Source organism: Scleropages formosus, chromosome 4, assembly GCF_900964775.1.
Source record: "Scleropages formosus chromosome 4, fSclFor1.1, whole genome shotgun sequence".
NCBI lineage: Eukaryota > Metazoa > Chordata > Actinopteri > Osteoglossiformes > Osteoglossidae > Scleropages > Scleropages formosus.
Window position 1 is genome coordinate 25,857,819 of NC_041809.1, and position 10,184 is coordinate 25,868,002.

Here is a 10,184-nt window from a genome sequence, read left to right on the forward strand (position 1 = left end):
ATGGATGGTGCCAATGGTTCCTCACTGCAGTTAGACTTCCTTTATCAGGTCACCCAGGTGCAGAGTGGCATAGAGACCTTAATGGAAGCAACTGTGCTACTGTCAGTTTCCATTTCCTTCATCTATTTAAACTCCATCATGTTTCTTGCCCTAAGGAGCAGGTCCTCTTTCTCTGAGATGTCTCGCTACATCCTGTTCAGCCAAATGCTCATCAATGATTCCATCCTTTTGATGATCACCTCATTGTTGTACTCCTTGGCCCTTGTCAACCTCACCCTCACCAAGGCTGTCTGCTCCCTTTTTGTCATGGTGTCCGCTGTCTCCTTCAATGTTTCCCCGTTGAACCTGGCTGTGATGTCGCTGGAGCGCTATGTAGCCATCTGCTTCCCACTCCACCATCCTAGCATTGCCACTCCTGGGAGAACAAAGATTGTCATTGTGGTGATCTGGTTCCTGAGCTCCATGAACTTCCTAATTGAAATATTTTTCTCAGCCGTCTCAGACCCCTACTTTCTCACAGGCCATGTATATTGCACACGAGAGCAGCTTTTTGTGGCAAAGTGGCAATACGACATGTGCCAAGGCTTCAACAGCTTCTTCTTCGTGACGGTCGGGATCACCATCATCTACACCTATGGAGGTATTATGGTGGCGGCCCGGTCCATCAAAGCCCAGAAGGCCAGCAGGACAGTGTTGCTCCATTTGATCCAACTGGGCTTGTGTCTCACCTCCTTCCTGTATGGCACCATTGAGAGGGCGCTAGCAGTATTCAGCTCCTCACTCTTCATCAATCTGCGCTACCTCAATTTCCTCTTTATCCTTCTCCTACCCCGCTGCTTGAGCCCCCTCATCTATGGGTTGAGGGACGAGAGTGTCCGTTCTGTTTTCTTCTGCTACCTCCGCTGTAGTGCTAGGAGAACCAAACCCATCACAATACACTAATTGCATAAGATCTGCTTCTTTTTAAATGAAATTTGGTCTTTGAGGCTCCTCTGTCCCTCAGTCTATCACATACATACGGCATGCTGTCACTCCTGTCGCAACTGAATGTCTCCTGTTGCAGGGCACACCAGACCCAAGAATGAACATATACCAACAACTCCAAACTCCTGTACAGCACAATGATGGACATCACATTACTCCACATGCAAACCACCACTGTGCAGTCCAAACTCACAGTAAAACTCTGACCCCCCCCAACCCGCACTAGCTAAGTTTTTCATCTTTCTCTTTTGTCTCCTGTTTATTCACCTCCAGATTCCCCCCTGGCTTTATCTCTTTCTCCTCTCAAACCTCTTAAGCCTTTGGTGTCACAAGGCAAAAGTCCAACTGTAATCCATTAACATCTTTGCTCATGAAACACCGCAGAAGAAAACACCCAGTGTTTTGCAGTGGCTGAAGCTGAATTTGTAATTGGATTTGATCACTTTGGACTTTGGACAGACAGTACAAGACTCTCTGGTGCTGAGAGGTGGTATTGCTGCTTTATAAATTCTTGACCTGGTTTGTTTCATTGAAAAATATCAATCAATCACAAACTGTGCATTAATACATTTTGCAAGGCAATAGCTGTTAACACTGTGAAATGGAATCAGAAATAACATCTCTGCCAAGGAGGTTTGACCTGTGTTATGTATTAATTCTGTGATGAAGCACCTGTGAATCCACTTCTTTCCTGACATGACAATAGCTTGTCTCTGTCCACCACACCCTCGCTTCCTGAGTTGAATTGAGTTCAGAGCAGCATGTAACATGAGTTTCAATTTTGGGAAGTCTTCAAGTAATATATTTGATTGACCCACTTTGCACTGCACAAATTACTCAACATAAGTCAAGAATTACTAATTAAGAGCTTGAGAGGAATTCGCATACTCATCAGACTGCAAGAATGTTAATAAAAACAATTATTTTCTTCTCTTTTGTTTTGCATAAATATTAAAACTAATGCCAAGAATCAAATGTTATCTTATGATCCTTTGTAGAAATGTTGTTAGTTAAAACAAAAATCAACAGCGCCTATTTTCCATAGAGTGGGTTCCCTACTAACAAACTTTTGAGTAATGAATTTTTTGCTGGTACAAAAATTTTGGAGAAGTATTTAGTGTTTACTTTAATAGAGCTAGCACAGAGCTAGCAGATAGCGATCACACATAGTAAAGCACTGCTTTAAGTGTGTCAAACACGCTGCTCTAGCTCCGGCTAGGGTTCTTTGCTGTGCTTTCTTATTTACGATGTGTCTTAAAAATCCCTGCCCAGGGGACTCAGGATGCACAGGCACACACATGACTCACCAGAGGGGGCTGTGTGCCAGCCTGGACTCAGCATGCTGTACAGCTAAGTTATCGTATTGCTGACAATAAATTTACATTTATACATTTACCAGATGCTTGTCTCTAAAGGATTGTACAAAAATTAAAGAAAGCAAAAGTGCATTTCACCAAAAGACACAGAGATACAGACACGTGACTCTTGAAGTAATCAATTACTTCAAAATCATTGTTTTCGAAGATGCATTACATGAGCAGCTGAATACAGAGTTAGAATTCTGGAAGATCCGATTGTCCACTCTGTCACATTCCACTAACAAACTTTTTGAGTCATGAACCAACTCTCGGTCCCAATTAAGTACATAACTTAAGGAGCCACTGTATTTCTGATTCACATTTGACAACTAAAAAGTTATGTTGTGCTGCTTATGCATGAAATAGATAACATGACAAGGTGAGTAAAACCGCAAACCCCGTAAACAACACTGTGTAGTGCACCTTAGGCAAAAAAAAGTAGTGAGGCAGATGGACATGATCGGAAAACAAAAAGTTACTTTTAATCAGGTCTCAGCATCCATTAGAAACAACCAAGATAACTCTGGTCAACATAATGACAAAAACAAAGGACAAGGCATTACAGGAAGTGGAAATGGAGGGCAAAAAAGTCCCAAAATTTCAGCATCCAGAAAAGGACAACAAAGCAAAGAAAATCCTTTAGTCTATTCCAAAATAAATCATAATCAAAGATAAAACTTACAAACTCATTTTAATTTATTAACTTAAGGGCCAAAAATGTTTTACAGCAAAGACACAGGCTTCTTCTTCAGCCCAGTGGACTGAAGAACACAAGAGTCTGCAGTTCTGACGTTGCTGTATGGCACAGAGACAGGAGATATCACAGGGCTTCCTGGGTCAGGTCCCAAACAGACACAATCCAGTCAGCAAGCCGGAAATACACTGCAACGAGAAAACCAAAAAGAAAATGCCAGACACACACAATCAGCTCCTTTCATCGAACACACACAACAAATCAATTCTTTTCATTAGAGGCACATATCCAATCAGCTCTACTAATCTCATTTATCTCTAGCTGTGAACAAAATAAGTAAATAATCAATAACTAGATCTTCAAACTATTTTGCATCAGAATGCATAACATAGGCTGTATTTCATATCAGGAGGGTATAGATCTTTAGTAAAGTAAAGATATTTAAGACTCTCATTAATGACAAGAAGGGGGCCGTGGTGGGGCTGCGGGCTTGGCTGGGTCCTGCTCTCTGGCGGGTCTGGGGTTTGAGTCCTGCTTGGGGTGCCTTGTGATGGACTGGCATCCCATCCTGGGTGTGTCCCCGCCCCCTCCAGCCTTATACTCTGTGTTGACAGGTTAGGCTCCAGCTTGCCACGACCCAGCTTGGGACAAGTGGCTTCAGCCAACGTGTGTGTGTGTGTGTGTGTGTGTGTGTGTGTGTGTGTGTGTGTGTGTGTGTGTGTGAGAGAGAGAGAGAGAGAGAGATTAACGACAACACTCAAGAATGGAGAAACACTGGTCCTACCTCAGTGGTTCTCAGTTCTTAAACTATAATTTCCCCCTGGCTCAGTTCCAAGTTTGGGAAACCAAAGCACCTGATAATCAAAAACTGCATTGGTTCTGACCAAGTGTGAGAAGAGGGGGAGGTGCTCACCACTGGAACCCATCTTTCCATTCCGTGAACTTGTGGCGGACCATGAAAACAGCAAGGGCCTCTGCAACCTGGATGGGCCAGGTATAACACAGTAACCACAGGGCAATGCTGTGAAGGAAGAAAGACAGCTGCTAAAAATAACACTCCAAGTGACATTTATAGGGTGTGATACACACTTTGTCAGGGGCATCCTCGTGAACAGCATGGCCACACTGGGGTAGAACCTGCATCTGGAACTTCCCTGAAACAAACACACACAAAATTGCACAAAAAACACCTGTTAACTAGTTATTCTTCTCAGACAGAATCAAGTCAAACTTCTGTCTTAACCATATAGTAATTTTGCAAACATGCACAGCTCTTGCTTCATCTGTACCTTGCATTTGTCCAATAGTGAGATCTTTATCAAGCCTGTCAACACCTTCACCAGAGACACAAAACAAAAGTGTGTAAAGAGATTACTATGTAAATTACAGTAACAACCACATCACTTCCAATAATACCCTCCCAGTGACAAGAACAAACAGTGACGAGACCAGAGTTCATCAGTCAATACTTTGCATAAATGACACGGTTTCAGCTATCATTTCTATGTTGATGATAGTCAGATGTGAATCCATAGTAAACCTGTCATTAAAACAAGTACAGTATCTGAGCACTCACTCGACTGCATCGAAAGAGTGACAAGAACAAGCTAAATTAAAACATCTAATTCTACTGGACCATTGCCTCATACTTCATACACACAAGCAGAACATTGTTAACATTTTTACACATGAAAACACTGCCAGGCTGTGTACCATGCTGTCTTTTTCTATTGCAACAAAAACTAGTTAACGCATTTGTTTTCACCACAATGGACTACTGCAATCCTCTCCTTGGTGGTGGCTCAAAATCCACCTTAAACAAGCTCCAATATATTCAGAACTGAGCAGCCAGAATTCTGATGGAAGTCTTACAGTCATTACAGTATCACACCTGTGATAGCACCCCTGAACTGGCTTCTTGTACAGTCTCAAATTGACTATAAAACTCCTCATGCTGATCTAATAAAGCTCTACAGGGCTTTGCACCTCTGCACCTGCACCATCTATCAGTTTATTCCACAGCCTGAAATCTATATCTGACTCTTGTGTCTTGCATGCCCCTCAAAATTTGCCTACATTCTATGGGAGATAAGGCCTTTTCTCGCTACACCCAAAAACTGTGGAAATTCATCTCCAAAAATATCAGGGAATCTCCTACTCTCAACATCTGTGAATGTAGGCCAAAGACACAAATGTCCAGAATCAATTCCAAATTATACATTTTCTTGCGTCCTATATTCCTTTCTCTCTCATCATTTCATTTACTATTATCTATATTATAATCTCTTGGTATTCATTTGCATATTAAATTTAAATTTTCTTGTGTAACTTCAAAGATCACTACTGGTGTAATTTTTTTCCTCATTATTTTGTACTGTTTCTCTCTCTACTTACTGCTTAATACATTTCTTGAGCTACTATTAAAGGTGATGTGTAAAATAAAGTTTAATATTATTAGAGTACCTCCCTCTTACCTGCCAAGAGAAGTAGCTTAGGAACTGGGCAGCTGAGAAAGAGAGACGATAAGCCTCGGAACCAACCATCCCAATAGCGCTCAGTCTTGGCCAGCTCAATACGCCAGGTGAAAAGGCTCACATTTTTTATCTGAGCAGAACAGAGAATGGTGAGCAGGACCCTGAGTACACTCAGACACAAATTCAAAAATTCCCTTGCATATTCCCTCACTGAAAAGGGTAACTTTGTACACCCCCGTGAAGCACTGCTGCAGGTCTACCCCTGGGACCACCTTAAAACCATGGAGATTAATGACCTCTTGGTCGCCTTCTTTCTTCAGCTTGTAGTTAGACTCTCCTCCATCTTCATCCTCCTCCTCTTCCTCAATGATCCCTTCACTGATGCCCTTGGAGATGCCAGGACTGCTCAGGGGCTCCTCACACCTGTAAGACGAGGGTTTGAGACAGCAATCTCACTGAACTGGATGAGGAAGTTGTATACCTCCTGGGTTGAACAGAGATGTGGGATTCTAACCAGTAAATGACTGACACCACATTCTCATTCTTCCAGGAAATCTCCAGTCAGTCAAGACCAATTTAATAATTTTTAGAACAACCGAAGACAACATGAAAAATGTGTGCAGAAGGTACAGCTGGCGGGGATGTAAATCAGAGGAGAAAGTCATCAGCTTGCTCTGAGCAGCTTACAAATCATAAACTCCTCACCTTTTCACCTGTCCCACCATAGACACCCGTGCAGACTCCACATTCCTTATCTGTCCGCTCTTTACACTGCAAAGGTCAAAAAGACGCAAGAACAACATGAATGAAAGTACTCAGTTTTTTCATGTTTTGCTTTAGTAAATTACTGAATTTCTTCCTGCTCACTCACCTCCACTCTATGGCATTCTCCAGTGATTTGAAGGTCCTTGGTCGGCTGCGCAGGAAATTCTGCATGCTATTCAAAGCATCCATGGCTGTCCCTATGTGAGGTGGCCATCAAAATAAGCTGGTTAGCTATGTAACTACTATGGAACCACTGTGAGACAACAGCAAATCATGAAAAATTTACATTTTTATCAAGCCAAAAATTAATTATCCAACAAAACACTTCTAATAGAGCAACTGTTTTTCAGGTGTTGTCTGTGCGCCACTACTAATCTCCAAAGCCTTTCAAGTAGAGTGCAAGGTGATTTCTTATGTATGTCACGTACACGGAAAGAGAAATATGAAAATAAAAAGCACATGGGTTCAGTAGACAATTGCCTGCACAAATGTTCTACTATTGGTATATAGACTTTTGCAGGAAAATGGTCTGAAATTTTTTGTAACAGTTAAGTGGTCTACAATGAAAAATTTGGAACCACTTCAAAAGATGACAGGCGAAAGTTTTCATACTTCCCACATACCTTCCACCACATCAATCACACAGAGGCCAAGTAAGGATGGCAAATGGTTGGCTGCTGATGTGTGAACTGCTATTGCCCCACCCATGCTGTGTCCAATAATCAGGATCGGTGGAGGATTTTCACCATAGAGTGCTTCAACCACTCTGCCAACATCCCTAGAAAAATGAAGACATACCAACATTTACAGTTAATAAGAACACATTTTACACTGTCACGTGCAACAGTTAAATGTATACACATATAATAAGGTATGTACTTTCTAAGTTGTCAAAATAAACATCACATAGAAAACTTACTTGGCCATGGTTTCTGCTGACAGGTCTTCACTGTTTTTTACTTTTGTGTCACCTGAAAACAACACAGTGAAGGTAATGAAAACTGATGATTAACAAAGTCCACCTCCCTCAAGCTACTGTATAGGATAACATTTAAAATGTTTGAAATGTGCGAAAATGTGAATTTTCCACAACGTTCACAATAAACACCTCTTTCAATCCAGTGTCAAAGGTGTTAATAAGGAAGGGGGTAGGGGTGGCCTTACTCACCATGACCCCGAAGATCTAAAGCTACCACTCTGCAGGTGACCCGACTGCAGATGGCTGACTGTAAAGAGACAAGGTCAAAAAGGTCACCTTCATTTTGAATCCTGTGCTCTTCTTCTCCAAAAACAAATACACAAATATCTTTCTAAGATAATATGCCAAACGCAGCAGCCTCTGCTATACAAATCAACAACTTACAGCAGGTTACCACTTATAGGCAATTCAGATGGCGTTCCTCCAGTTTTTGGTGACACGTTTGCTTTTCTAACCACTGCACCATCTGCTGCCTACAGCTGATCTCACCGTGAAGACGGCCCAGGACAGAGCTGAGTGGCCGCCACCGTGCAGGAGCAGAAGCACGGGCCCCTGGGATCCGCAGCTGTAGATTCGGAAAGTGTGCACCGTAGTCAAGGTCAAAAAGACACCAGATGTGACCAACATGACGTCATCTTTACATTGGCAAAAACGTATGACTCCCAACGCCACTTGTGGCCATTTATGGTACTGCAGATGTAAGGTTCCTGCTCAGCTTTTTTCAAAAATAGTTTCTAAGAACAAAATCCTTCCTATGCAAACACACACACACACACACACACATTTTCAGAACCGCTTGTCCCTTACGGGGTCACGGGGAACCGGAGCCTACCCGGCAACACAGGGCGTAAGGCCGGAGGGGGAAGGGGACACACCCAGGACGGGACGCCAGTCCGCCACAAGGCACCCCAAGCAGGACTTGAACCCCAGACCCACCGGAGAGCAGGACTGCAGTCCAACCCACTGCGCCACCGCACCCCCTTTCCTATGCAAACATTATAGTCAAATTAATCTGATGCCATGTGTGATTTATAACAAAGCAAGAACAACGATTTTAATAATAATCTTGGATTTAAATGATAATGTTTTATGTTCACAGGGTTCAATTCATCATCAGTGTCTTGTTCTCATCTAACAGGTTTCAGGTAAAGTCGCCCAAGAGCAAGACTGACAGAGAGCAGATGTGCTTGCGCTACACTTTCGCTAGCTTTCGCTGGTCGAGTGGCTCGACAGATACGAAGATCTTAAGATTTGCAGCCATGAGGATGAAACAAGTGAAACCTCTGCATCCATAAAAGCAAGGAATGTGTTAGGTACTGGGGGAACGGAAGTGGACTTTCACACAATCTGAGCAGTGAAGTTTACTTGAACACTACGTACAGCACCCCAAGCCTATGTATAAAACCTTGATTCACAACACCTGGGAAATGTAAAAGGATATGTCCTTGATGTTGTCATTTTCCACTTCAAGGTCCTCCATGGTTTCAAAGTACTGGCTCCATGGCAAGGGAGAGAAGTCACGTTTCCTTCCAGGTCTGCAATCAATATTGATTGAAAATTCATCACATTGTGGTTCCACATTTATAATATTACAATTACATCACACGTATCACTCTTCACACCTGTCTTATAACGCATTGCGAGGAAGTTCCCACAAGAATACGCCGGTTCACAACCAGTTTCTCATGACGTAGAAGTGCCTGTCAGCGTCACAGCACGCGCGGAGAAAAAAAGTCACGACAGCGGCTGTTCTCGAGATCGCGAAGGCGGGGCGGGGCAACGCGCGACAGCGAGCCAATGAGACGAGTGGGACGGGAGACGACGCGCGGCTTCCCCTGAACGCCGCCGATTCGCGTCGTGATCGGCTGGGATCGTGGGCGCGGAGCCGTGACGCTGTTTTTTCACCGCCGCAACACCGGAGCCCTCACACACTCCTCACACAAGGATCGCACAACCTTGACTCCAAAACAGTCACAGTGCACTTACTTACCAGAAATGCGGGAAAGCCAAGGAGAGTAGGGGGCCGCTAACTAAGATTTGCGCAGCATGCGAGTCTGAATCATGAATGAAAGACGATTTGTGAAATTTCTCTCGGAACTTGAAACATTTTTAAGATGAGAATTGGTCGCATTTCCATTGTTCTCGCTGGAAAGTGACAGCAGGCGGTTATCATAGACAGGACTCGCGCTTTGGAAAATTAAGATCCCCGGTTCCTGAGTGTCCAAATCGATGCAGTAACAAACCCTACCAAATGATTTGAACGTGCGTATCTATTTGTAAGACGCCTAAATAAGTCAGATAAATAATAATAATGATAATAGTGAATCAGTGCAACTGCCATTAGAGCGTTAACAGATAATTGACGGACTGCATTTGTAATCTGATTTATTATAATCTCTGATTTTTTTGCAAGACATTGAAAGTATCATGTCATGTGTGCTACAACTGCAATTACAGCAACTTGGTGTTTTAATGTAATGAGCCCAAATGGTCAAAATCACTGCACTTCCAATAACATTAACAGACTGCACTCATGACACTGCATCTTTACACTCACTTGTACTGAAAGACAGCCTTCAGACAGCATTAATGGCACACTTAATTAACACATTAAAAAGGCGCAATAGTTACAAGATGACATTGCAAGCTTTCCATCAGAAGTAGCATCATCAGAAACTAAAAACTTACCCCATTCTCATTTTCGAACCTGATTGCAAACCTCCTGGTAACGCCGGTCTGGATGACAGTAAATTAAGATGTAACTGTTTCTCCATTATTAGATTATGTTCCTGATATTAAATGTCTACAGTCTCTCTCCAATACAACAAAATCTCAACAACAATGCCCGATCCACCTACTAGTACTTCTGATTCCAATACTGGACTAAAAATTTTACCCACGATGAGGGCATCCTCCCACTATACTATAGC

At 42.8% G+C, this 10,184-nt stretch overlaps 2 protein-coding genes across 4 annotated transcripts; one reads left to right on the forward strand and one right to left on the reverse strand.

Moving 5' to 3' along the window:
- Positions 1–942, forward strand: LOC114910446 (odorant receptor 131-2-like). Its single transcript, XM_029251562.1, has one exon. The coding sequence runs from the start codon at positions 1–3 to the stop codon at positions 940–942; it is 942 nt and encodes a 313-aa protein (XP_029107395.1).
- A 2,081-nt stretch (positions 943–3,023) lies between these two features.
- Positions 3,024–10,184, reverse strand: LOC108921181 (protein phosphatase methylesterase 1-like). Of its 3 annotated transcripts, none has more exons than XM_029250825.1 (14): positions 9,943–10,184; positions 8,696–8,789; positions 7,744–7,836; positions 7,444–7,501; positions 7,195–7,246; positions 6,899–7,053; positions 6,382–6,472; positions 6,216–6,281; positions 5,807–5,933; positions 5,511–5,640; positions 4,326–4,370; positions 4,126–4,190; positions 3,950–4,017; positions 3,024–3,224 (listed from the first exon to the last, which is right to left on the reverse strand). In XM_029250825.1, exons 1-14 carry the CDS (start codon positions 10,026–10,028, stop codon positions 3,206–3,208), a joined length of 1,149 nt encoding a protein of 382 aa, XP_029106658.1. In that variant the 5' UTR covers positions 10,029–10,184; the 3' UTR covers positions 3,024–3,205. The 3 variants fall into 3 exon arrangements, with proteins under 3 accessions (XP_029106658.1, XP_029106660.1, XP_029106659.1); XM_029250827.1 differs by lacking the exon at positions 9,943–10,184 and adding an exon at positions 8,877–8,983 and having other exon boundaries at positions 3,025–3,224; XM_029250826.1 differs by lacking the exons at positions 4,126–4,190; positions 4,326–4,370 and having other exon boundaries at positions 3,025–3,224; positions 3,950–4,057.